The 24,550-nt window shown below is 38.2% G+C and overlaps 2 protein-coding genes across 3 annotated transcripts; one reads left to right on the top strand and one right to left on the bottom strand.

Moving 5' to 3' along the window:
- Positions 1 to 408: 408 nt before the first annotated feature.
- On the top strand, positions 409 to 15,737 carry LOC149844591 (Zincin-like metalloproteases family protein). 2 transcript variants are annotated; one of them, XR_016429775.1, is made up of 17 exons: positions 409 to 660; positions 758 to 839; positions 931 to 983; positions 1,076 to 1,130; positions 1,978 to 2,116; positions 2,200 to 2,254; positions 2,737 to 2,959; positions 3,770 to 3,865; positions 8,936 to 9,055; positions 9,125 to 9,250; positions 9,427 to 9,582; positions 12,822 to 12,938; positions 13,295 to 13,420; positions 13,515 to 13,533; positions 14,992 to 15,127; positions 15,188 to 15,353; positions 15,436 to 15,737. XR_016429775.1 is itself a non-coding variant. In XM_089994879.1 (17 exons), the coding sequence occupies exons 1-17, from the start codon at positions 443 to 445 to the stop codon at positions 15,669 to 15,671; spliced, it is 2,172 nt and encodes a 723-aa protein (XP_089851005.1). In that variant the 5' UTR covers positions 409 to 442; the 3' UTR covers positions 15,672 to 15,737. The 2 variants fall into 2 exon arrangements, 1 of the variants encoding a protein (XP_089851005.1); XM_089994879.1 differs by having other exon boundaries at positions 13,515 to 13,582.
- Positions 15,738 to 17,933: 2,196 nt separating this feature from the next.
- LOC149844590 (uncharacterized) lies at positions 17,934 to 23,526 on the bottom strand. Its single transcript, XM_089985530.1, has 9 exons — positions 23,408 to 23,526; positions 22,288 to 22,514; positions 22,051 to 22,140; positions 21,815 to 21,947; positions 19,649 to 21,737; positions 19,405 to 19,570; positions 19,167 to 19,331; positions 18,792 to 18,944; positions 17,934 to 18,523 (listed from the first exon to the last, which is right to left on the bottom strand). Exons 2-9 carry the CDS (start codon positions 22,495 to 22,497, stop codon positions 18,323 to 18,325), a joined length of 3,207 nt encoding a protein of 1,068 aa, XP_089841656.1. The 5' UTR covers positions 22,498 to 22,514; positions 23,408 to 23,526; the 3' UTR covers positions 17,934 to 18,322.
- Between the last annotated feature and the right edge of the window lie 1,024 nt (positions 23,527 to 24,550).

The following is a 24,550-nucleotide window of genomic DNA, read 5'->3' as shown; positions in this document are numbered from 1 at the left end:
ATACTTTTAATAATATGATATCTTATTACTTTGTTTTCCATTCGTTTTTTATATGTTTGATAAGATTATATACCTCTTATCATTTCTACTGTGTTTTCTATTTGTTTAAATTTTTTTCTTAATATTCTTATTATATTTTTATTTATAATATTTTTAACTAACAGATATTTTTCAGAGAAAAAACAAATTTTTTTAAAATCTTTCGGGATATTTCAATGTCGAGAAATTGCCAAGAACGACATTTGTGACTATGTAACACTTTGCATCCGTAAAAGTATCTCTAATCTTCGGATCTTAAATCGGAGATTGAGATCCGAAATACATAGTTCATATCGGATTCTTATCGGTGGTCCGATCAATTCGATCCATTTGCTCTCTACTGGTTAGGTCACTTTGGCGAACAATCAGAGAGAGAGAGAGAGAGAGAGAGAGAGAGAGAGAGATGCTACGCCGATGCACCACCACCGTCTCTTCTCGTCTCTGCCTGTTAAGAAGAAGAACGCTCTCTCGCTCCTACCATTCTCAGCAAGTTGGTTCAGCTCCATCTCCCATACCCACTTCACCAGTTGCCCATCCACAGGCCGAGTCGGGCCTCTACGGCTTCGAAGAACTGAAAACGCCCAAAGGATTCCGTGATTTCGTGAAGAATGCGATCCGAAGGTGTGAAGAAAAGACTACCCATTTCTTTTTTCTGGTTCCTTTTCGTTTTAATCGCGTCAAAGACCAGCTGAATGACAAAAAAATGGTTCTTTTACAGATCAGAAGAGCTCATTTCGTATATTTCTGGGCTTCCTCCTTCCGAGGAGGTCATCAGAGCCATGGATGAGATCTCCGATACGGTATTTTCTTCGAAAAATAACGTGGGTGGTCGTTTATTTGTATTGTTGATTCATAAAAATGAAGGTGGTGCTTTTGTTTTGTGCTCCCTAGGTTTGCTCTGTCGTGGACTCTGCGGAGCTGTGCAGAAATACACACCCAGACAGGTGAATTCCGACGCGTTTGATTTCATTCCTCGTGTTGGTCTTTTTTTTCTTTGATGTATGGATGAATTGATATTTTCTGTGTGGTGTTGCAGGGAATTTGTTGAGGAGGCAAACAAAGCATCCATCGAGATGCACTCATTTTTACATGTAAGGCGTGTTTTCCCCTGTCAGTTTTGCTTTCTCCATTAGTTCTTATCCGTGCAATTGTTGCTTGGAGTCTTGTAGCTGTTGTTCACATGAGGTTTCTTATTCGATTCTTGACAACTGTGTCATGATGATACTTGATTTTCTCCTGCACCCATATCTTGTATGATCATATACTTTTCCAAATGTATTTAAACACAAAAACCATCTGGTTAAGTTTCATATAACCATGTCCTGGTACTGTAGAATATAATTATTACATTTGGGATCTTGTTTACCAAGTGATTGGTTTTATCACATGAACTAGAACCAGGAACAACAAGTTATGCGTTATTGAATTGTAGAAAGATTATACAATTCGGTTTATTGACCAAGTTGAACATAAGTATTATCGTGGACAAAGGAGAATGGGCTCCAATCCCATCTTTTCCTTCATGGTGAAAGTTAAAAAGAAGAGAAAAAAGGGTCAGCCAAAGTTCCTATGGAAGCTTATAAAATCCACACAACCTGGGAATTGAGTACCTAGAAGTAGGTGGAGAATTGATGCATCAACTCTGCTCTCTCTGGTCTCAAACTTGTTCCTCATGAATAGAGCCTGGTAGTAAACTGCAATGCTAGCTTGTAGACTTGTGGCAACTTTCCCGAAATGTTAGTCTCTTGCTTTATAGTTTTTGAGGTTGTGAGAAAAGGGTAGTGACATTCAATGCTATTTAAGCTCTAGAATGGATAAGTGGGGCAACCAAATATTTGTCTTGTAAAAAAAGTTGTCAAATAGTTTTGATACTCATTGTATTTTAATAGGTTCCTCTATGATTTGAATTTCATGTTTTCTTGCTGACTTCAATTGCAGTTGCTAAATACAAATCAAAGTCTGTACAATGCAGTCATCAAAGCAGAAAAAGAAGGAACTTTTTCAACTGCTGAAGCTCAAAGAGCTGCTCATACTTTACGTACTGACTTTGAGAAAGGTGGCATCCATCTTTGTGTTGGTTGGTATTCCATCACCTGCTATATTAATATTGGGATTATATCAATTGGGTCTATTATGATTCTTGAGATCCCTGTTTTGCAGGGAAGCTGGATCTGGTGAATAAGCTAAACACTGAAATTGCTCAGCTAGGAAGAGAGTGTGTTTACAACTCAAGCTGTTGGACCATTACATATTTTGCAGTTTCTTTTTGTGTGTCGAATGCATCTTTCTTTCTCTGATTATGAATGGCAATGAGGTTCTTTCATTTGCATGGGCTTGTTTCTTTTGCAGGCCCGATGATCACTTTTGATCCTGTACATAATTTATTTGATCCTCTGTGATGAACATAAATTATTTGTTCTTTTGGGATGAACCTAACCATTAATATGTGCCGACTATTCTTTCTTATAATTTCATATTGATGATCATAGAGTTTATCTTATGTACAGGAGTAGCATGGTATTCTAGTTTTGGTGTAGTTGCTAATTAAAGTGATTGATCCTGCATTCTTGATCAAGTAGTTACTTTCTTTCAATCATCTATATCAAAAGGCCTCTTTCTGAAGTTCTAGTCTGCTGTAGTCATTTATTCATTATGATGTTTGTGACATTTTTCCTGTTCTATTTGGGTTATTGTCAGGTTCAATGAAAATATAGTAAATGACCCCGGTCAATTTGATATATTTCCTGCTTCACGTGTACCCAAAAGTATGCATCATATTCTTCAACCCATCTGTCGCACAACGTCTGGCTCTGTGAAGCTATCTGTGGAATCTTCAGACAAGATTCAAGACATGGGGCTTCGAATTACAACAGATGAGGGTACTCTCTCCTCCATATTGAAATGGACCAAAGATGACGAGGTAGATTAAAATTGTAGTTTAAATTAGTTTCTTGTTACATCATGATTGCCTAGTTGCAACTGCCTATTGTAATGTGTGAAAGAACACATTGTAGAGCTCTTTCTTACATGCCAATGGGAGAACAAGGTAAATGTGACGGTGGTCATTATTAGATGGTATGTGTGTGTATCTGGGCACATGTGCATGCACATGTGCATGTGTTGTGTGTGAGCCGTGCACAGTGTGTGTGTGTGTGTGTGTGTGTGTGTGTGTGTGTGTGTGTGTGTGTGTGTGTGTGTGTGTGTGTCACAATCTTGGGGATATTCGTGGCTGAGATTTCTTGGCTAGAAAGGTTTATTGATGAAAAAGATGCCCCTATGATGCAGGCTCCTAATTCAGGCAGTCAATATAGATCATAAAACATGCTACATTTCATAGGCAGGTGTATCGAGTGTCAGGAGTAACTTATGGGCCTTAAAGGTTTATATAATATTAAATTTCTTTTTGTTACCTTCCATATCTCTGGCAATCTTTTTGATGAAACTAATATGCTTGAGAATGAATGTTGCAAGTAATTGGCGTGGTTAACCATGTTTCAAATCAAAACTTGTGGGTTCTGTGGACTGAAAAACCCATCGACATTGTTTGCATCTTTGCGAATAGGTGATCAATGGTGTTTGTCAGTTCAAAAATAACTGTGATGGTTTTCCGAAGGCCTTGAATGCTTTTGCTGTCAGAGTCGGAATAAGTACTTATTTCATGGTGATTATCTATTACCAGATGAAGTAGTGTTGAATTATCTTAAAATCATCTAAATAAGTATATATGCAGGTCAGGAAACAAGCATACATCACAGGGAACTCTGCTCCATTTGCAAATCTTGCTGTCCTTGACAAGCTTATAGCAGCTCGCCATGAGCTTGCACAGGTAAGGCGATTTTGCTGATCATGATTACCTTACTACTATTTCTCACGGTAAATGTAATGCTTAGTTTTACATATTAATAGAGTTTGGAAGTCGATGTTTTGTAAAACACTTGTAATGCATAATGGGTATGAGTATCTGACTTTTGCTTCTATCTAAATTCTAAACATTGTATTCTGCCAGTAGGGACATGTACAACCAGTATTAGTAATAACATGATCATGCCCTTGCTAAAATTTCTTTGTGCAATATAGGATTTGTGGCCTTTCCAAAGCTTGTGGTTCCTTCTACAACTTGTGAATTGTGATGCCAGTTTATTCTCATCTCTAGTGCTATGACATTCCTTAATGGATGCTTCTGATTGAGTTCCGCTACCAGATCTGAGTCATGGTTCAAGGGCTGATTCTCGTGTAGATCATATATTGAGTACAATGTAGGAACAAATGCTATAGAAGGGGCCTCTAGGATAGTATTTTATGTATTACTTACAGAATGTGCTTGTAATTTGTGAACTACATGCAAAAACATGCATGAATTAATACATAGGCATACATACATACATATGCCACATGCATATCTACGGTCTCATAAACAGCAATAGGTATGCTTTGTAGAGAAACTGTTTACTTTTCATTAGTGAGACAAAACATATTGACATTTAACAAACTCATTAATTGAAGATCTTATGCAAAAATCTCATTATGTTTAACATTTGTCAACAATCTTATAGGTTAATCTTGACACATAAATGGTTGATTGCATGCTTATTAAGGTCAAAATCTAAAGTAATCTTTCTGATTAATCTTTGTTCATCTAACGTGTTTTGTGTGGTTGCTACAAGTATTGCTTCAAGTCTCATTCTTGCTCCTGCTTCTGACTACTGAGTTGTCATAAACCACCTAATAAGTATGGCACCTTTAGGTGTTCAGAACTGTCTCAAGAAGTAGTAGGAAGAGAAAATAAGAAGAGGGGTTGTTGCTGAACCGATTCCCAATAGGGAGATCGTGTGATGTTATGCTCTATTTATAAAACACAACTTACAATCCTTTCTTTACACAAGTCCTTTCCTTATACAATAAGGAAACTGAAATAAGGAAATAATAAGGAAATGAAACAAAATAGGAAAGTAACACATAACGTCCGATTCTCTTTTCTTCTCATTAGATCTGGATCTAGATTCAATATCCAGTTCCAACTAACGTTATCTCTTAATAGCCTCCCTCAAGTTGTACATGGTAATCACTATGGACAACTTGGACTTTAAACACCAAAATCTTTGCTATGTCAAGTCCTTTGTAAAAAAATATGCTATTTGGTTTTTTGAACCAATGAATCTTGCTTAAAGTTTTCTGTCTTCAATTTTACATTTGATGAAGTGTTGATCAATCGCTATATGCTTGGTCTTTCCATGATGCACATGGTTTAATGAAACTTTTATGACACTGATTGTCACAAAATAAAACTGATCTAGGGACTGTCTCATCTAACTCATGTAGTAAATTTCGTATCCACGTCAACTCTGAAGTCGTTGCTGCCATGGCCCGATATTCAACTTCAGTGTTGGATCGGGCTGCAACCCTCTGTTTTCGGCTTGACCGTGAAACTAGATTACCTTCAACAAATACATAATAACCTGAAATTGACCTTCTTTCATTTGGATCGCCTGGCCATAACTACAGATAGATCTTTATTATTTCTTTCCTTATAAAACAACCCATCACCCAGGGTACCTCAAAATTCGCTTCACTGCTTTCATATGGGTAGTTCTTGGTTGATGTATAAATTAAGACACTTGATTTACTGCATGCACAACATCTGGTATTGTGAAACTAAGGTATTATAACATTCCCACAATAATTCTATACTCAGTTGGATCACCATACAATTCCCCATCATTAACACTCAACTGCTTATGCATTGGAATATGGGTTAGCAAAGATTTGCAATCACACATACCTGTCTTATGCAAGAGATCCATAATATACTTATACTGAGTTAGGATCAACCCATCTTTCTTTTTATCAACTTCAATTCCCAAGAAATATTTCAAATTACCAAGATCCTTCGTCTTAAAACGTTTGTTCAACACTTCCTTTATCTCCTCAATATGCTTATCTAAGTTTCGTGTGACATTGATGTCATCCACATATATAAGTAAAACAATCATGTATCCTTTACCTTTGTGGATAAACAATGAATGATGAAGAGAGGATTTGTAGAAGCCATGTTTCTGTACTTCCAAGGAAAAAGTCTCAAACCACGAACATGAAGCCTTCTTTAACCCATATGTTGCCCTCTTAAGTTTATACACATATTCAGTTGAGTCATTTTCATTGTATCCCTGTGGTTGTTTCTTCTTTCAAGTCCAACCATGATCCACTGCTAGAGATAAAATGTTTCTTATTGTTCCCATTTTAAACACAGGGCTGAAAGTCTCTTCATAATCCATACCGTACTTTTGAGTGAATCCTTTTGCAACTAAATGACTAAATGAGTCTTATACCAACAGTATGGTGGGCTTGATGAAGATATTACTAGTAAGATGAGTTCGATGGATTAAATATTGACAAGCTAGTGGAGTGTTATGTGATGGACGAGCACTTTTATGATTGCAAGAATGTTTCCAAGATTGTTGTAATACCAACATTCTTACATGGTGCCCAGTGTTGAGAGCAGTGTTGTGAAAAGCGTTGAGGCGTAGCGAGGCGCTCCACCAAAAACTGAGGCGAGGCGTAAAGCGTAAGCCTCAAATATTTTTTTTGAAAACTTCAAAAAAAATATCTAAAAATAAAAATAAATAAAGAAATGCTTTATTGATGAAATCACAACCAATAAGAAATAGAAAATCTCAAATAAGTACTAAAAAATGTGAGATTAACATATAAAAGTAACTAAAAACTGATTACATAACTGAAAGATATATGAGATTTATCTTTTGTAACCAATATGGCTTAAACACACATTCCTCGATATTGCCCCTCAAACTTCTGATGTTCATATAATGAGGAATTGCAAGGCAGAAAGAAATGATGTAATGTGAGGCTTTTTAAAAGTGTCAAAGAACCTTAGGGATGTCATGAAAGGCATGGTGATGTATTCACAATTTATTGTCTATTGAAGCATGCATTATGTATTATTTTTCAGTTGTTTATTAAGACAAAACTAGTTGCTGTTTAAGTAGCATCTCATTGCCACACTTCATCAAGTTAGGATCAGAGATTGAACACCGATATCAGAAGACAACCAAATGAACTCCTACTAACTGGCAAGTAGTTCTATAGAGCTTTTTGATTGGAATATAGTTTTCTTTTTACTTCACCAGGACATGAAAAAACTATCTCACAGAAAGGCACTAACTTGTGGTGGAAAAGTACCCACTCTTCTCCTTTTCATGCTGTTAGTATCAGAAATGCTCATGGAGCTCAAAGTGGGATTTAATGGAAGAAATAAGTTGTGTGCATCCTTTTGTATGATGGGTGGTACACATACTGCAAAAATATGTAACATCCTGAAATTGGATAGAGCTACGAACTGCGTTAAGAACAATTATCCACTCCACTATTCTCAGTAAACTTGCCAGACTTATTGAACTCGTTGCACAGTGCTGAAAGTTCTGAAAAAATGCCTAACTGGACCACATGCCACAGGATGCACCATTGCCCAAAAGTAATATTTTCTGGTCTTCTCTATCCACAAGTTTCACAAGTCTCATTTTCTTAAATGAAACCTCACTCAAAACTCGTAAACAATTTGATCCCTCCCCCAAAAGAAAATGAGAAAAAGCAGTAGACTGCGTGTGAGAGAGGTAAGAGTACCTGTGTGAGAAAAATATGAGAGAGAGGGAGAGTATGCGTGTGAGAGAGACTGCGCATGAGAGACGAGAGAGAGACTGCGCATGAGAGAAAGAGAGTCTGCATGAAAACATAAAATATTAGGGTTTGTTTAAACTTTAAACCCTATTTTTTTGTCAAATGAGGGCTTTGACCCTCATTTGACCAAAAGCCCCAGGCATACATGCCTCAGTTTGAGGCGCGCCTCGCCTCGAGGCGTGCGCCTCAAGGCGTATGAGGCGCACGCCTCGAAGGTTTTGCACTTTATATATGCGCCTCAAGGCATAAAGCCCCTCGCCTTGAGGCGAGGCGCGCTTTTTGCGCCTTGAGGCGCGTTTTTAATAACACTGGTTGAGAGAATTCCTGTTATAGAGATGTGTATAGTAGGATGAATGTATAAAATAACAAAGGACAGAAATGAATGCATTAGAAGACACTTTAGAGTACTGCCAATAACAGAAAAAGAAGGTTGTTGCTTAGGATGGTTTGGACATGTCCCACAGAGACTTGTCACAACATTAATGATACCATGTTAATGGAAAAGCTAAGAAAAGAGGAAGATTTGGAGGGAGGTTGTGAAAAGATACATCAAAGGTTGCATTATGATAGATGTTGTAGCTCGTGATTGGAAGAAATGGAGAAACAAACCTCCTAAAGCCAATCTTCCAGTGTTACTCTATGCATAATATCTATTGTCAGCATGCATTTAATTCTCAAGTTTGCATTTCTAAGTTATCTTTTCAGACTAGTCATCTTATCTTATTCTTAATGCTTATACTAATGAGGGCCAGTTCTTTATATGATTTGAATCATCAAACTTAGTAAACTGGTCAGAATGATGTACTTAGTTTTTCTTCCACAAGAATTACACAAATTTACAATCTAAATGTAGGAGATGCTATTTCTGAGGGGAAATTGAAGATGATTGAGCAGAACTCCCATAATACCATTAGCTCGGTATCATTTTTTTTTGAAATACCTAAAAAATCAAATTTCAAACATCCCAGAACTCGCCCGAGTCAGGCCCGAGTCTTGGCAAACCGAGTTTGCCTTGCCGGGTTGACTCGCTGGAGGGCCGAGCCGAGCCGAGTCACCGAGTTGACTCGGCGAGTTTTAAAACACTGCTTCAGTTTGCAAAACATTTACAACATTTATGGTTGCCTGTTTCTTTGTAAGAAATATCAGTCAATTTATATTCATTTTATCTATTCCACTTGTTATTCTGGTTCAAAGTTTGCTGCAGATAATGGGGTGTAAATCTTACGCTGAATTTACACTGCAACCTACAATGGCTTCATCTCCAGATCTTGTGATGTCCTTCTTGCTTGAATTGAGTAATATTATTAAGGGTCGAGCAGATGAGGTACTTGTTGATCTTGTCAATTCTAGATCTTGAAATTTCAGCACTTTTAATGATTAAGTTTCACTTTAGGAGGTGGAGATGATTAGGAAAGTCAAGTCTCAGGTTTGTGGAGATACAAGTGGAGATGTTGAGCCATGGGATGAAGCATACTTCACGGGAATGATTAAGTCTTCTGCTTACGAAATAGATCCAGCGGTAACCTTTTATCGTCATTTAGTTCTATTGCAAGGCAATTTGTTTTAAATTCCTGTATCTCTCTGTTTGCTAGTAAGGAAATTTAGTGTCTTCTGATTTCTGCTTAAATCAAAAGCAACTTCACAGAAGTCCATGTACCTTTTCAGAGTAGATCTTATTGATGCTATGGTTGACAGGTTGTGGCATCATATTTTCCCTTATCTCAGTGCCTTGAGGGCCTTAAAGTTCTTGTGGAGTCATTATTTGGTGCAACATTTTACAATGTTCCTCTTGCACCTGGAGAATCATGGCACCCGACTGTGGTTAAACTGTCACTTCATCACCCTGACGAGGTAGTAGATTATATGCTTTTTTAAGAGCATTGATAAATCACAAAGATTTCAAATAGCTTTTTGTTGGTTGATATACTTTATTGGGATGCTGTGATATCTTTCTGGGTGAATACATTAAATGTTTTTGTCTCAGAGGATTCATTTATTCATGATGATTGTTGCACCCATGAACTTTTATGTCCTTGAAATTCCATGTGTTCCCTGGATACTTGTGCATCCTTCCAATTCTAGTTGAAAGGACATATCTCTTGTCAGATTTGGCAGGACACCCTAGGTCTAGCTTTAAGTTGTCTGGCTGCTATAGTCTTTCATCTGTCATTTTACGAATGAGGGCCTGTTTCCTGATTTTCAGGTGGAGAATGCCTCGTCATATGCAAGATATGAGTAATTTTAATCTTCACAATTGTTTTAGGAACTGTGTCACTACTGCTTGGGATTGTTTGTTGCAACTCATTTTCAGTTGCTGTTGCCATTGGTAAGGATGCTGTTTCATGCTGGATTTGTAGTTTTGTACTACTTGTTGCATATATGACATGGATAGGAACTGAGTCCAACTATTGGATTGTGGTCTTGAAACTTCAGTTCTTGGAAATATAGGTTTACTGACTGTGTTGATCGAGTTGAATTGCTGAAATAAATTCATGTAAATAATATGTGGGTTTTAGGTTGAACCCATTTCTTGCTTCTTCCCTCCATCTCATCCATCAGGAAATATGAGTTGTCTTGACCTAGCCACATCAGATGATCTAAGCATTCCTATTTGGAGAGTTCTTATATGATTCCTTATTTTCTAGGATTATGTGGCTCGTCTGTGATGATCAAGATTTGTGGTTTCTACCTTGTGGTTCTGCTAGGACTGTAGGTGATCTCATTTTCTCTCTATGGAAGTGGTAGTTTGGTGTTTAATAATTCGGGCTCCATTTCATCCGCACTATCAGATTAATATCCTCTGGGGTAGACTAGTCCGGTGAATGCTATTTGGATCAGTTCGCACTATCATTGCTATAATGGGTATGCAACTCTTTGGGAATATTTGAGAGCCATTTTCGGGTTAGGGTTAGGATTGACAAGGTCCCTCATCTAGATGATTTCCCTTTTCTATTGCTCAAGGTCTTTCTTCTTCTGCTTTGTGTTTCCTGACATGGTCTGTTTGAATTTATGTGCAAATTTAATTGTATCAATGTCTTGCTAGTGGTACTCACTGCTTAAGTGGTTTCATCTCGCTAAGTTCTGATTTTTCCTCTATGTCCAGTAGATCCACTCTAAGTCACTGATAATGGCTGTCAAAGGTGTCATTATCAAAGACAATTTAAAGTTTTATTGTGCATCTCCAGAGGCAGAAAAACTGCAGATTTCATATTGTGTGCTCATGAATTATTGATATAATGTCTGGAAAGTGTAGCTGCCATTTCCTGTTGAAGCTGTATTTTGAAAAAGCCCTTGAATATGGTAAAGCGATTTCTTCCTCTATCTTGTAGTAATGAGAGCCTTTGCGTCATTGTGTTCGATTTGGGCTGTTGGACATGGCTCATCCACCTTCATCATGCTTATCATTAGCAACACATGGTAATCATTCTTTGATGTTTCTGTGGCTATTCGCTATGGTTGCCTATTCTTTGTCTTGTTCTTGCCTTATCCTGGAGCCTTGGAGCCATTTTTTTAAACTGTCTATTTGAGTTTTTTGCTGGTGATTTGTTCCTGCGGCCACTGTTACTATTTCATCTCAGATGAACTCGGGACATTCTTTTATGCGAAAAATCTGGTTAAAAGAGTTTTTTTCTACCTTATTTTAGTTGGTTTTAAAGGAAAAAGTTATCTGCAGCAATGTTACTGGTGTTGTTTATGGCCAATGATTATATTAGGCCTTTCTTCTAAACACCTTGTGAAGGTGAATGTGCCAATCTTCTGTCATGTGCTCTGGCAAGTGGTTCTCTGGAGACAACCATTGAGATATTGCTGAGGATATGGTTACTTGCATCGTCCATTGTTCAAGGCTATGTCACAGGGACTCGCCAACTAGGTGCCGCACCCGCACCTGCACTCGATGCGGTCAACCTGACCCTGGGTGCAGTCAACACATCCAGGGTCATTTATATCCAACTTTTGGTGCGGGTGGGGGGTGCGGAACTTTCAAAAAACTTGGGTGTGGGGGTGCGGCAAAAATATAAATATAAATATAAAAATAAATAAATAAATATATATATTATTTATTTATATTTTTGCCGCACCGGCGCACCCCCACACCCAAGTTTTTTTAAAGTGCCGCACCCCTGCCCCTGCACCCATGTGACATGGGTTCAAGGTAATTTCTCGGTGAGGGTTTTTCTCAGAGATATTTTCAAAAGTGTCTTTTTTTGGAAAAATCTCATAAAAATCTTGGAAGCTTTAAAAATTGAAAAAATATAAATAATAATAAGAAAGATAGGAAAATAATAGGTTTTCTATTATTTTTCTTGCAAAAAATATAAAGAAACAAGTTTTAAAAGTTTTAAAATAAAAATAAACAAAAAATAGAAAAACTGAACTTAAAATATATAAAATTAAGTTTTTTTTAAATATATCAAAAATATCATGATAATATTACGATATTTTGAAAATATCATGATATTTTCAAAATATCAGTGATATCGGTGACAGTGGTTATTCAAATGATTAATTCTTGGACTATGAGGCATATATCCATGCAGGGTAGGTTGCTCAGGTATAGATGATGATTTCATCCTATCTATCCAGTGTTTTGTTATTCGACCCCTCCCCATCCCTTAAACTATGTTGGTAAATGGCTAGAGCAGTGGATCTGTTGAATTGTATGCAAATTGCGGCTCACTCTATAGACCGTCTGATGATCTCCTACTAACTGCTCCTGTGATCCTTCACACAGAATCTGGACTTGAAACAATCAAGCACTAATTTAGTTACATTGTCTCTTCACATTTATAAAGATATAATAATTGCATACGGCATTCTAACTTGTTGGGAAGGAAGTGCTAACATTGAATTTGTTGATCTTCATTTGCATGTGCTTGTTATTTGAAAAAATATTTAGTGAAAATTCCATCATTGGCTGACATTTTTTTGGTGCTCTGCTCCAGCTAGTTGATGCTTAATAATGTGATACATGAGAAGATTGACATATAGATTATTGGTTACCTTATTGGCATGACCACTGATTGCTTGATTATGCTTGTTTTGGTGCTTTTACTCTCTTTAATCCTTAAATTTTCATGCTCTTATTGTAGGGTGACTTGGGTTTCCTATATCTTGATTTATACAGTAGGAAGGGCAAGTTCCAAGGTTGTGCTCATTTTGCTATCAAAGGTGGAAGGAAACTTTCTGAAGCTCAATACCAACTTCCTGTAAGCCATGTCATCTTCATCAAACGTATTAAATATGATACATTATATTTTTGATATCTTGCCCAACAATTATTTATTAATGCATTTGGATTATCATGTTTGGTTTGCTCCTAGGCTATTAGCATCACTGCTACTGCTCGACTTATACATAAAGGGTAGATGATGATTTAGTTGTTCCTTCCTCTTTATTGAGAGGTCTCCAGTGATTGCACTGAACTTTCAATTACATTAGAAATACAGAAAACGTGGTTTCAAAATGATTTTTGGTCTTATCCTTGAAAAAAATGAACTCAAAATATTCCTAATGAAGATTCATGGTTCATTCCATCTTTAACTGCAATATTGGATTTTTTTAGGCCGTAGCATTAGTCTGCAACTTCCCTGCCAGATCAAGATCATCAACTTCCAGACTTAACCATTGGGAAGTAGAGACATTATTTCACGAGTTCGGGCATGCTCTCCATTCTCTCCTATCAAGAACGGTAACAGTGTTTCTTTTCTTTTCCTTTATGTATTTTCCATGAAAATAATATTATTATATATATTTCGCTAACTAAAGGTGCATGAATCTTCCAGGACTATCAACATTTTTCAGGTACTAGAATGGTTCTTGATTTAGCTGAAACACCTGCAAACCTTTTTGAGTGAGTATTGGTTTTTGACTCATTGAATTTATGGAGATACTTAATAGGGTCTAGTCCTAACATGAAAATAATGAGATAATTTTGCAAATTCTTTTATGCTGCAACAATATTGCTTATCTATGCTTTATAAGGCAAGTATATATTGACTAATCAATTTGGTTTGCCTAGAGACCAGTGTCTTGTGCTTCTTTTAAGTGATACTCTTCATTTTTTATGCCATCATTTAGAAAGATGTTACATCTTTTGATGCCCTCTTTCAGAAAGATATCTGATGTAACATTGGGATCTGAATTTTTCTTTGAAGAACATGGTAAAACATAACTATAGAATCTGAATATTGTCAAGGAATAATCATAATGATTAATCTAGTATTATAATGGGGTTCTTGCCTGTGAGCTTCATAACCTGCTCATAACATGAACTTGGGCATAAAAAAACTTGATCTCTAGAGATTGGAGGGTACCACTAAAGGTATGTTGTCAAGGGGATTCATTGATACGTCAATGTTTCCTCTTGGTTTTCCTATTTTGTTCTATAGAATGTGTATGCTATTGAGTAGTAGAATGATATAGACTAGGTAAGTTTGTGTCTTTGGATGTGGCCACTTGTATAAAATGGGAAAACAAGGATATTGACATGTTGAGAGCACAATTTTCCAGTTTATTTGATTTATTTTGATAAATGGGTGCATCCAAAGTCCCTCAAGATCATTCTGGCATGCAAATTCTTTCCACTGGCATTTTGGCTAGAAATGAATGCAAAAAAGCATCAGGAAAGATTCACTTTGGCAAGTTTTAAGTCGGTCAATCTGGTCTTGTCTTCTAGAACCAGACTGATTCTTAAAGGTGTGCAACAACTAATTTGATGAGTTTGACTAGGTATTGTTGTTCGTCATGGCATATTTGATGGGTTCCCTATATCCTTGCTGCGACACAACCTTTGGGAGAGTTGACTGTGAATATGCATTTGTAATACTAACTAAATTTGAATGTTTGCATAAGGGGGGAAGAGGTTAGCAATGTCGACCAGCTTTGAAGTCCTTTGCATGACCATAGTTATCTTCAACTTCTAGTATAAGGACACAAAATATTGTACCAAGTGTAGCTTTTCTTGTTTCTCTTGTTAGTTTTATCACAAGCATCCCTTTTCTGCGAGCTTTAATCATCCCAGTTGCATGTTAGCTGTGCATGCTGCATGGATATTGATTTCACATTTGATTCAGTTTTATTGTTCAGTTGCAGATTACTTTTTCATTTGATCATGCTTGAGTAGATTTGCTTGTTCTCAATGTAGCTTTTTGTGTGAACAAACAAATAAAGAGAACTTGTGCATTTCTATATGGCAATCCAGCGACCTTTTCTTTTTCAAATATTTCAATGGTTTCATATTCTGAGATTTGTGCTTTGTAGGTATTATTCATGGGATTATCGTGTCCTGAAGAGATTTGCTCGGCATTTTTCAACTGGCGAAGTAATACCTGAGAAATTGGTAGTCTCAATGAATGCTGCCAAGAAAATGTTTGCTGCAACAGAACTGCAGCGTCAGGTAAATTCTCATACCGAAGTATTTCCTGAAATGTATCTTTCTAATCCCATTTATTATCAGATATTTTATGCAGTGATGGATCAAACACTCTTCGGAGAGCATTCGTCTTTACCAACAGATACTGTTGCTCTGGTTGCTGACCTAAAAAGGAAGTATACAAGTTGGGGCCATGTAGAGGGGACGTACTGGCATACTCGATTCAACCATCTTATAAACTATGGTTCTGGTAAGCGATATGTACAATATCTTTTGAATAATGATACTCTTGTGATATAATGAGCAATGACCAAGTGATTATGATGCTTCAGGTTATTATAGCTACCTGTATGCAAAGTGTTTTGCTGCTACCATATGGGAAGAGGTTTGCCTTGAGGATCCACTATCTTTATCTGCTGGTTCAGCTCTTAGAATGAAGTTCCTTCAATATGGAGGTTCAAGGGATCCATCTGAAATGTTGAAAGATTTTCTAGGTGATGGTATCATGAGAAATATTGGAGGGATAGTTCCCAATATTTGCAGCCTACGTAAAGAACTGAACATATAATTATAACATATTTGTTGTACAATAATTTTTAATTAGTTATTTTGAATCTGTTGTACTGTTCATAAATCCTTCAAGTTGTATGTTTATTTTACATGTACTTTATACTATATACTTTATACTATATACTTTATACTTTATACTCATTTTTTTCATTGACAGAAAAGTTATACCATAGATCTTGTCTTTTTTTTTTCAATAGTAGCCACTAATAGCTCTTATTTCTAGTTAGGGATGTCAATGAATCAGATTTTATCGAATATCCAACTGAATCTGACACCGTTTAGTTGCATTTGGTTAGCCAAAACCATATCTGATTATAAATGAATTCCGATATGGTTTTCATTTTTTTGGTACTGAATCCAATGAATATTCGAGTTTGATGGATTACAGAATCCGTTTACATGTAAAAAAGCGGATTTGGTATGAGATTTTTCACTGTTCTAATCTAAATCTGAATTCGAATATACTCAACCGACATTTGCTTAGTTAGATACAATATTGACCACATCCTACCCAAATCAGAACCATTTACATCCCCATTCCTGATACTATTTCATCAGCTTGAGCTCGTGAGAGAGTGAGGTGTTTTTTCAGGATTATCCAAAAACACTCTTGGTTAAATTGAAATAATCATGCCTTTTTGGATATAGCTGTGAAGAGCCTTTAATAAACATGGATCCAGTTTTGTCCGTACAATACTGTTTAACACGTATTCAAGGTTTAGGTTCCTGTCGGATTCTGTTTTATTTCTCAAGCAAGATAAGACCTAATTCCCAAAACCAGATCCGACTCGGATAGCTAATTGGATCTGGAAACATCTACATATTCAGTTAAACGGCTATTGGTCAACCGGACTTTTGAGATGAACTTGGTCTACTGACAGCCCTGCGAGTGCCAAACAAATTAGTTTTCTTATTTATGTTTTTCTTTTTGTTGACAGCCTAACCATTGGTTTGTCTCAGACTCCCAATTGGATTTTAACCCGAGATCCTCGGGTTAAGATAGTGCGCTTCTAACTTGTCCAGTATTGGACCCCTGTCCAAATGATACTTATTATGTTTTACCCATTACACATCCGGACCGTGGCCCACTGGTTCTCAAATATGAGGTTCCTGGATAGTGGGCTCATATAAAGCCAAAAAGACACTGGCCAATGGCCATTGAGCTTTAAGTGGTACTTGACTTTGGTCTTGAAGCTTGGATTCAAACTGATGTTGTCAATATCATATCGGACCTTGAATCATTTCGACTGATTCCGATTTGGAGTTGAATTGAACTGAATTGGCCAACTTTTAACCAGAAATTGACTCGTGTTACAAAAATCAAAATAATATTAAAAATATTTTTAACCGTTTTTAAATTAAAAAAAAAGCTGATTCAGGCCGATTCACACATACTGACAACATTGATCCAAGTATGAGCATTCTCATAAGCAAGCTCATAACACCTCGCACATGGGGACAATGGCTGGATATCCAACCTTGTCTCGGATAGCCAACCAGGCCCAAATCGGATATGCAAACGGGCCTGGATTCTGGAATTGCAGATCTACCCCACTTATTGCGCTGCCTGGTGAGCCCAACCTTGCCCATCTTAGGTGTCACATATCCGAAATTGGATCGGCTCGAGCCTCCTAAAGGCCAATACCGGGTCGAAAACCAAGCCTAACCCAAACTATTAATATTCGTGCTTCTGTCTTGAAGCATGTACACTATGACTAAGAATGTATTGCCTAAGTTACACACGAGAGAGAGAGAGAGAGAGAGAGAGAGAGAGAGAGAGAGAGAGAGAGAGAGGTGTTTTTTGAAGGTGTCTGCAAGTTTGCACCTATGCACACATCATACATCCTCAAATACATCTGTACAGCAAGTAAAAGGACTTCTGCCATTCATATATGGAATCATTTTGTTAATATAATAGTGATAAACATGCCTCAAACACATAACTGTCACTTCCAAACATGTTGGCCTTTGATGAAAATTTTCTTTGTACTGCATAAAACCGCTAACCCATTTGCATGGGAGTGGAAAAAGAGTCTGGTGGAGAAGGTAGAATCTTGCAGAAGGTGCCTGTTAAGCTTAATTGTGAATCTTTTGGTTTCAGTTTTGCAGTTATTCCATCAGCACTTGATAAGTAGATTGGAAAAGTTAACACCAAAATCATGCTCTTCACAAATACTCCAAATAGCATGATCTAAAAACACAAGCTATCCACCAAAAACATCCAGCTTAGCATGAGACTTGCAAAAGTAAAATCTTAATATAGATAAAACGACCACCAAAATGTGTTTACATGTGCATCAAGATACATGCAGTACAGACATGAAACTACGAGGCAATAATGCAGATAGCCCCAGCACTAGATTGATACTTATAGAAGTGCAGAATGTTCTGCGGATCACTGAAGGCCATTTCCAATTATATTTACTCTCGTAGCAAAAAATGTCTCATTTTATAGACAGCACGTTGGAGGAAGCTAGTATTGGTACTGTTATAAAGCATGGCAGCAGGGAAGGAAGCACTAGTAGTGACTTGACTGTGCAGACGCCAAAATTTCAATGTAGATGTAGCATGAGGTATACTAATATCATGCATGTTCTGCTCTTTAGAAGATGCTTGAAAACTGGACCGGCATTAGAAGCACAAGCTAAACTAATCGTGAGGGTAACTTTCTATTTCTTTGGCCAATTCTGCAGTCAATTGCTCTGCCCGATCGTCCTGTCCACCTGCAAAATTATACACACGAAAGGCTAACTGAAATGCCCTCCAGAGCAGCTGAGAACATGACTTCAAACGCCTGTTGGCTTTGGCACTGTTTTCACAATTAACTGCAGCCTTTGCTTCTTTGCTCTCCTGTAATAACACGTTAACATCATCATAATTACCATGTTTGGAATTTTTATCAGTCCACAATGGTTTTCTATGAGCCTAACCAAAAAGACAGTTGAATGCTACATGATGATGTCACATACCAAACAAGATAAGACATGAGATAGCTTGTGGATCTGTTGTAAGCACGCATTCACCATATTGCATTTTTGAGTTGCCTCATTAGTGCAAGAATAGAGTAAGACTCCTGAGTTTTGAAAACTATAAAACCGAGAAGAAAGAAAATGCTGACCTTTAGTGCCATTTCAATGCAGTTTGAGGAGAGATCCACCATGGATTCCTTGATCCTTACAAGAATGTTGAAGTCAAAGGTAATTTGGTGACTCTGAAAACGCTTTGCTTCTTCGTCCTTTGTCCTCTCCTGTGAATCAACTTCCACTTTGATCTGTAAATGCAGAAAACAGGAATTATAAACAAGAAAAAGAAGAGAGACACAATGATACTTAGGATGCACTTCTCAATATTTCATTGGACTCTCAAAGTTGAAAACAATGTCCCACCAGAATGAAGGCCAACAAGTTTGGGTTAACAAAGAGGTGCCTTAGGGAACACTTGAGCGTATCAATACTTATGTACTTCTAACTACAATAGCAGTTTGCATATTTACCTTATCAAAATAACATTCGACTTTATTAAGCTGCTGAGATAGTGGTGCATCAATTTTCCAGGTCTCCAAATTTTTGGCAATTGCGTCCAGCTTTGAATAAAGTGCAGATGCAGTCCTTAATGTCTCTAGCTTTTTACTTGGAAAACCTTCAAACCTTGATAACACCTGCACAAAAGTCTTGTTCAAATAAGCAGCATTAACAAAGCAAATAAACCAGTTAAGTCTCAACAAAAAAAACCTGAGTCTCATCAGTTAATTCTTCAAGATGAAGCTCAACATATTGATGAAACTTTAACAATTCAGCCGTGTCTTTAGTTTGAAAAGAGTCAATGGCTGATTTCATTTCCCTTATTGTTGTTGCATGCTTCTGAACATCTTCTTCGATCTGGCGAAAATAGGAGGACCTGATTGTAGCATGGAGTTTTTAAATAATGAGTTTGATGCAAAAGAATCTTCTGTTCTAGGAAGTTGAAGGAACATACCTCTTTGTAATCTCAGCAAGTGCATCAGCCATCCCTTGTTTCTGGTTGCTGCTGCTGCCACCAACCTGAGCTTTGCGCGCTTGAGGTGATTTGCCTTCTCGCTGACCACCTTCAACTTTTCCCTTCAGAAGCCTATAAAGGTTGCCGATTTGTGTTGATCTCTTCAGCTTGGTGTTTGCTCTCTTCGGTCGCAAGGCTTTCATTACACCAAGGGGGGGCGGAGGTGGAGGAGTAGAACCCCCCGTTCGCAGCATTGGTGGGGGTGGAGGAGCAGCACCAACTTTTGGCAGCATTGCTGGGGGTGGAGGAGCAGAAGCAACTTTTGGTAGTATTGGTGGGGGTGGACCGGGTGGCTGAGGTGCGTTTGCTCCTGAAGGAACCGTGTTGCTACTGTTCTCACTAACTGCCTCATTCTCTACCCTTGACGTTATTGGGTTTAATGGTGGGGGAGCGGGAGGAAGAGGAGGAGAAGGAATTTCAGGTATGGGCTTCAAGGATGGAAGGGAAGGAGGAGGAGGAGGGAGAAATATGGGCTGAAAAGGTGAAGGTGAAGGAGGACATACAGGCATATGTGTCACAGGTGTAGGAGGAGAAAGAACAGATATAGGCTCCAAAGGTGGACGGAAAGGAGAATATACAGACATGGGTGTCACAGGTGTAGGAGGAGGAGGAGAAAGAACAGGTATAGGCTGCAAAGGTGGATGGAAAGAATATACGGAAATGGGTGTCGCAGGTGTAGTAGGAGGGGAATGAACGGATATAGGCTCCAAACGTGTACGGAGAGGCGGATGTACAGTCATGGGGGTCACAGGTGTAGAAGGAGGAGAATTAGCAGATTTGGGGTGCCAAGGTGGAGGGGTTGGACGATGAACAGATATGGGCTTCAAAGGTGGAGGGGGAGGAGGAATAAATATGGGTTTCAAAGTGGGAGTAGGGGAAGGAGGACATACAGGCATGTGTGTCACAGATGTAGGAGGAGGAGAAAGAACATATATAGGCTCCAAGGGTGGACGGAAAGGAGAATATACAGACATGGGTGTTACAGGTGTAGGAGGAGGAGGAGGAGGAGAAAGAACAGGTACGAACATTGGTGTCGCAGGTGTAGGGGGAGGGGAATGAACGGATCTAGGCTCCAAAGGTGGACTGAGAGGCGGATGTACAGTCATGGGCGTAACAAGTGTAGAAGGAGGAGAATTAGCAGATTTGGGGTCCCAAGGTGGAGGGGTTGAACGATGAACAGATATGGGCTTCAAAGGTGGATGGGGAGGAGGAATAAATATGGGTTTCAAAGTGGGAGTAGGGATACTGGCCTTTGAAGAGGCCACACAAATGCTGCTAATGCTATCATTCTGGTCCAAAAGAACGCTACTATCACCATCGCGTTGAAATTGATTGCTCTTGCTCATTGCAGTACATGAACTAGGCTCAGACAGAGCATCACTGCCTGAATTGTGATCATCCATGATGTCTTTGTGGTTGCCATTGTTGACCATAGATTCTGAAGTACAGTTTTCCACAACAGACAACCTACAAGGATCATTCATACTTCTACTGCAGTCATCTTTAGGCACAATATCATCTTTGTCTTTCACTGTGGTATCAAAATTCAAGGGCTGTTTTTCTCTATTAGGGGAAGCTAATAGATTACTGAAACTATTGATTACTTGGCCATGCAACTTTGCACTATTAGTTTCATTGCTTGAGTCATGCAGCGAGCCAGCATATGTCTGAAGAGGTGCATGAGGCAACATGTGGAAAGTAAGGCGCTTCACATCCATGGGCTTCAGCTTAGCTACTGCTTGAAGCCTTAGAGGCCAAAGCAATGGTGGCAAGTATGTAGTGTGCACGATATCACCAACATGGGCACCTACAGAGGGTGGTGGTGTCACTGGTAGAACAGAGGTTGGGGTGTTTGGTAACTCACGGAAGACCTTGTCATCTAAAGAACAATTGTTGCCATCATCTTCTCCTAAGTCACCAAATATGGATTGGTGAGGATCCCCTTCTTCTTGGTCCTCTTCCTCCATAAGGTCAAAGACATCTCTTGATTGCTTACTCATGCGCTTCAACCTCTCTAAAATTATTTGGCCTGCATTCAAAGATCAGATCCGGTCATCTAGTTTTTTAGGCATCACAGGGTGATCTGACAAGATGGTGTATGCATACTTAGTTGGTCTAAGGTGAGGTCCTCCTCCATCTGATCATCATCGTCATATTGTTCAATTTGTATAACTTTGCAATGAGTCACTGCCCATGATCCTTGAACAGCTCTTAGTATTTGATAAAAATGGTGCAATATCTACAGACAGAATCCGACTCACCTCTCAGAACAATGAGAAAAGCTAAATGTATGAACCCGATCCTATCAACAAATGGCATGCCAAATGTAATGTCATGAACACCTGATATATTGAAGTGGTCGTCTCAATGGGAGCGCATAAGACAAGCAGGGGATACAGCTTTTGTAGATCATCTATTGTACACTTAAACAACTGCAGAAGGATCCATCAATTGGTTAAAACCAATGGACAAGTAATGATGATCCCATAAAACTAAATGTGTTAGTGAAGTCCTTCATAGGGCTTAAATTTAGACAAAGTGAAGCTGAGAAAGAACAAAGGATGTTGATTCATTGATACCTCATTGATGGAAGCGAATTCACTACATTGTGGGAGATCAAGTATGTCCCGGAAACGAAGCACCTTTTGCTTTAGCTTGGCCATCAAATGTACACTTCCTGTCCATCCACAAGAAAGGGATGTTTTCCCGTCCAACCTCCCGTTCTTTACCCAGTGAGATGATGGTGATGGAGTTTTTAATCCTTCCAATAGTCTATGTCCATATGCCATCCCCTCTCCTCCTTAGACTGATTATAATGGACACAAAAGAAAAAATGAACACAATTAGATCTCTCCTATATCGTGAGAGTGATAAACAAAAATCACAAAGGAGGAAAAATACATTCACAAAATTACCAAACCGTTTGCAGGGATCTCACAGAATATGCCTATTGTCCAACAAACACAACCAAAAAAATCACATGACAGGTGTAGTATTGGTAAAGAAGTTTCACACGGTGTAACAAATTGGGAAAGAGTATCAACTTATATTGGGAAATCTGACCTAGCAAGCTTTCAATCTTATGAGTATCTCACTCTCTAAGAAGGATAACCTATGCAGAGGTCCCAGCTCAGAGGCAAGATCAGGTGCAATCACATTGCACAAATGCAATGTGCCGATGCACCCAATCACCCTCCATCTTCTGTGGTACAGCTTGTTAGAGTGGGAACCGACAGCAAATGTATGGGGATCAGGTGCAGCGGCACATTGCATTCATGCAATGTGATTGCACCTGATCCCTTCACTCCATATCATAATGGTAATTACTTTTGTAAACTTTATATAGAAATACCTTATACAATCCCTGAAGTCAGGGATCCAAAGACTGTAAATTATTATATATATATATATATATATATATATATATATATATATATATATATATATATATATATATATATATATATATATATATATATATATATATATATATATGGATCTAATAAAAAGGCACATATACAGTTTTCATTCTCTCTCTCTCTCTCTCTACCAATCTGTCCATCTATCTCTGCATGCTCAATGAAGCAACAGAAAATTCATAAAGAACATACAAAATGGGTATGCCTCAAATCCACAAACAAGCACATAATCAATCAAAAGAAGGCCGGAAAACGCTAATTCAACCAAATTCATACGTACCTCTTCCTCAAAAGAACAAGAAGAAGGGCCTGAGAAGGAGAAGGGCAGACTCCATGTGGTGAAGAAAGAAAGCAAGGCCTATAAGCTCTCCCACTGGCCCAGAATTTCAGGATTTATTCAACACTTCTTCCCAACTAATTCAAAATCTTTTGAAATGGTACACAGAGAAGAACGTTGTTTAGCACATCAACCGATGTGCGGCGCACTGTCTCTTCCGGGACCCCCTCCCCCACCCACCCCCACCCACCAACCAACCTTTCTTCTTCTTAATTCTTCTTCTTCTATTCGTCAATACAAATTTGAAATTTCACCACCTAGAAGTTTTACTCTTCTTTCTCTATATTCCTCTGTGTAATAAAAGATCTAACTGTGGTTTTTCTGTTTTTATTTTTTTTGCAGAGACGAATGGATCGGTGGGGGTAGGTGGGGGAGATCCCAGAGAGAGGGGCAGTAGCGCAGAACGGCCGGGAGGCCTCGCCACCTCCTTTTCAAACGGGAAACAGGGAACCTCCAGCAACCATACTTCCTATTTTCAGGAGGGGGCGCCCCCAAAGCCGCGTTGGTTCCTGTTTGGCCTCTGTTGTTTTCTTCTTGACCGTTGGTGCAGGGAAGTAGGGGATGGACATGAATCATAATACCCAGTTCGGAGTTCGGACCCGGGTCTGAACCGGATCTGCAGGACCACATATAATCGTGTTTCAAAACCAGGTGTGCCATTGTGCTTGTAAACAGTGTGTTTGTCGTCTAAAATGCTCCAAATAGCATGATATTTTTTGGGGTGTGTGAGAATATTAAGATTTTTATGAAGAGATTTCCATCTTTGTTGTCTATTTATTGGATAAATGACCTTTACATATTTTCAGTTTTAATATGTTTTTACATGTTTTCCGGAGTTTTAGGTTTTTTTTTTTGCCAATAAAATTGTCAGTGAGGATTTAGATGATGGTGTATTGTGATTTTAAAACTTTTGGCACCAAGTAAATTTTGTGAAAAAATAACTGTGTACTGTATGGATAATTTGACCCCATTTCTTAATAACTCTACAATTTTTGATATTCTCCTTACTTCTAAACTAGTAAATATTCAACATCTTTAAGACCTTTTTACCTTTCACAACTATAAATTTAGGTCTTATTATGATAA

Source organism: Nuphar pumila, chromosome 2, assembly GCF_984573655.1.
Source record: "Nuphar pumila chromosome 2, dmNupPumi1.hap1.1, whole genome shotgun sequence".
Lineage (NCBI taxonomy): Eukaryota > Viridiplantae > Streptophyta > Magnoliopsida > Nymphaeales > Nymphaeaceae > Nuphar > Nuphar pumila.
This window is presented reverse-complemented; position numbering and strand designations above follow the sequence as displayed.

Excerpts from the sequence above, each read along its gene's own strand:
- LOC149844591 (XM_089994879.1), top strand. The coding sequence starts at position 443 with ATGCTACGCCGATGCACCACCACCGTCTCTTCTCGTCTCTGCCTGTTA. Across the intron at positions 3,866-8,935 it reads CTCGCCATGAGCTTGCACAG|ATAATGGGGTGTAAATCTTA; the intron begins GTAAGGCGATTT and ends AGTTTGCTGCAG. Across the intron at positions 13,583-14,991 it reads ACACCTGCAAACCTTTTTGA|GTATTATTCATGGGATTATC; the intron begins GTGAGTATTGGT and ends TGTGCTTTGTAG.
- LOC149844590 (XM_089985530.1), bottom strand. The coding sequence starts at position 22,497 with ATGGCATATGGACATAGACTATTGGAAGGATTAAAAACTCCATCACCA. Across the intron at positions 21,948-22,050 it reads CGACCACTTCAATATATCAG|ATATTGCACCATTTTTATCA; the intron begins GTGTTCATGACA and ends TTCTGTCTGTAG. Across the intron at positions 19,571-19,648 it reads CTTGCTGAGATTACAAAGAG|GTCCTCCTATTTTCGCCAGA; the intron begins GTATGTTCCTTC and ends TGCTACAATCAG.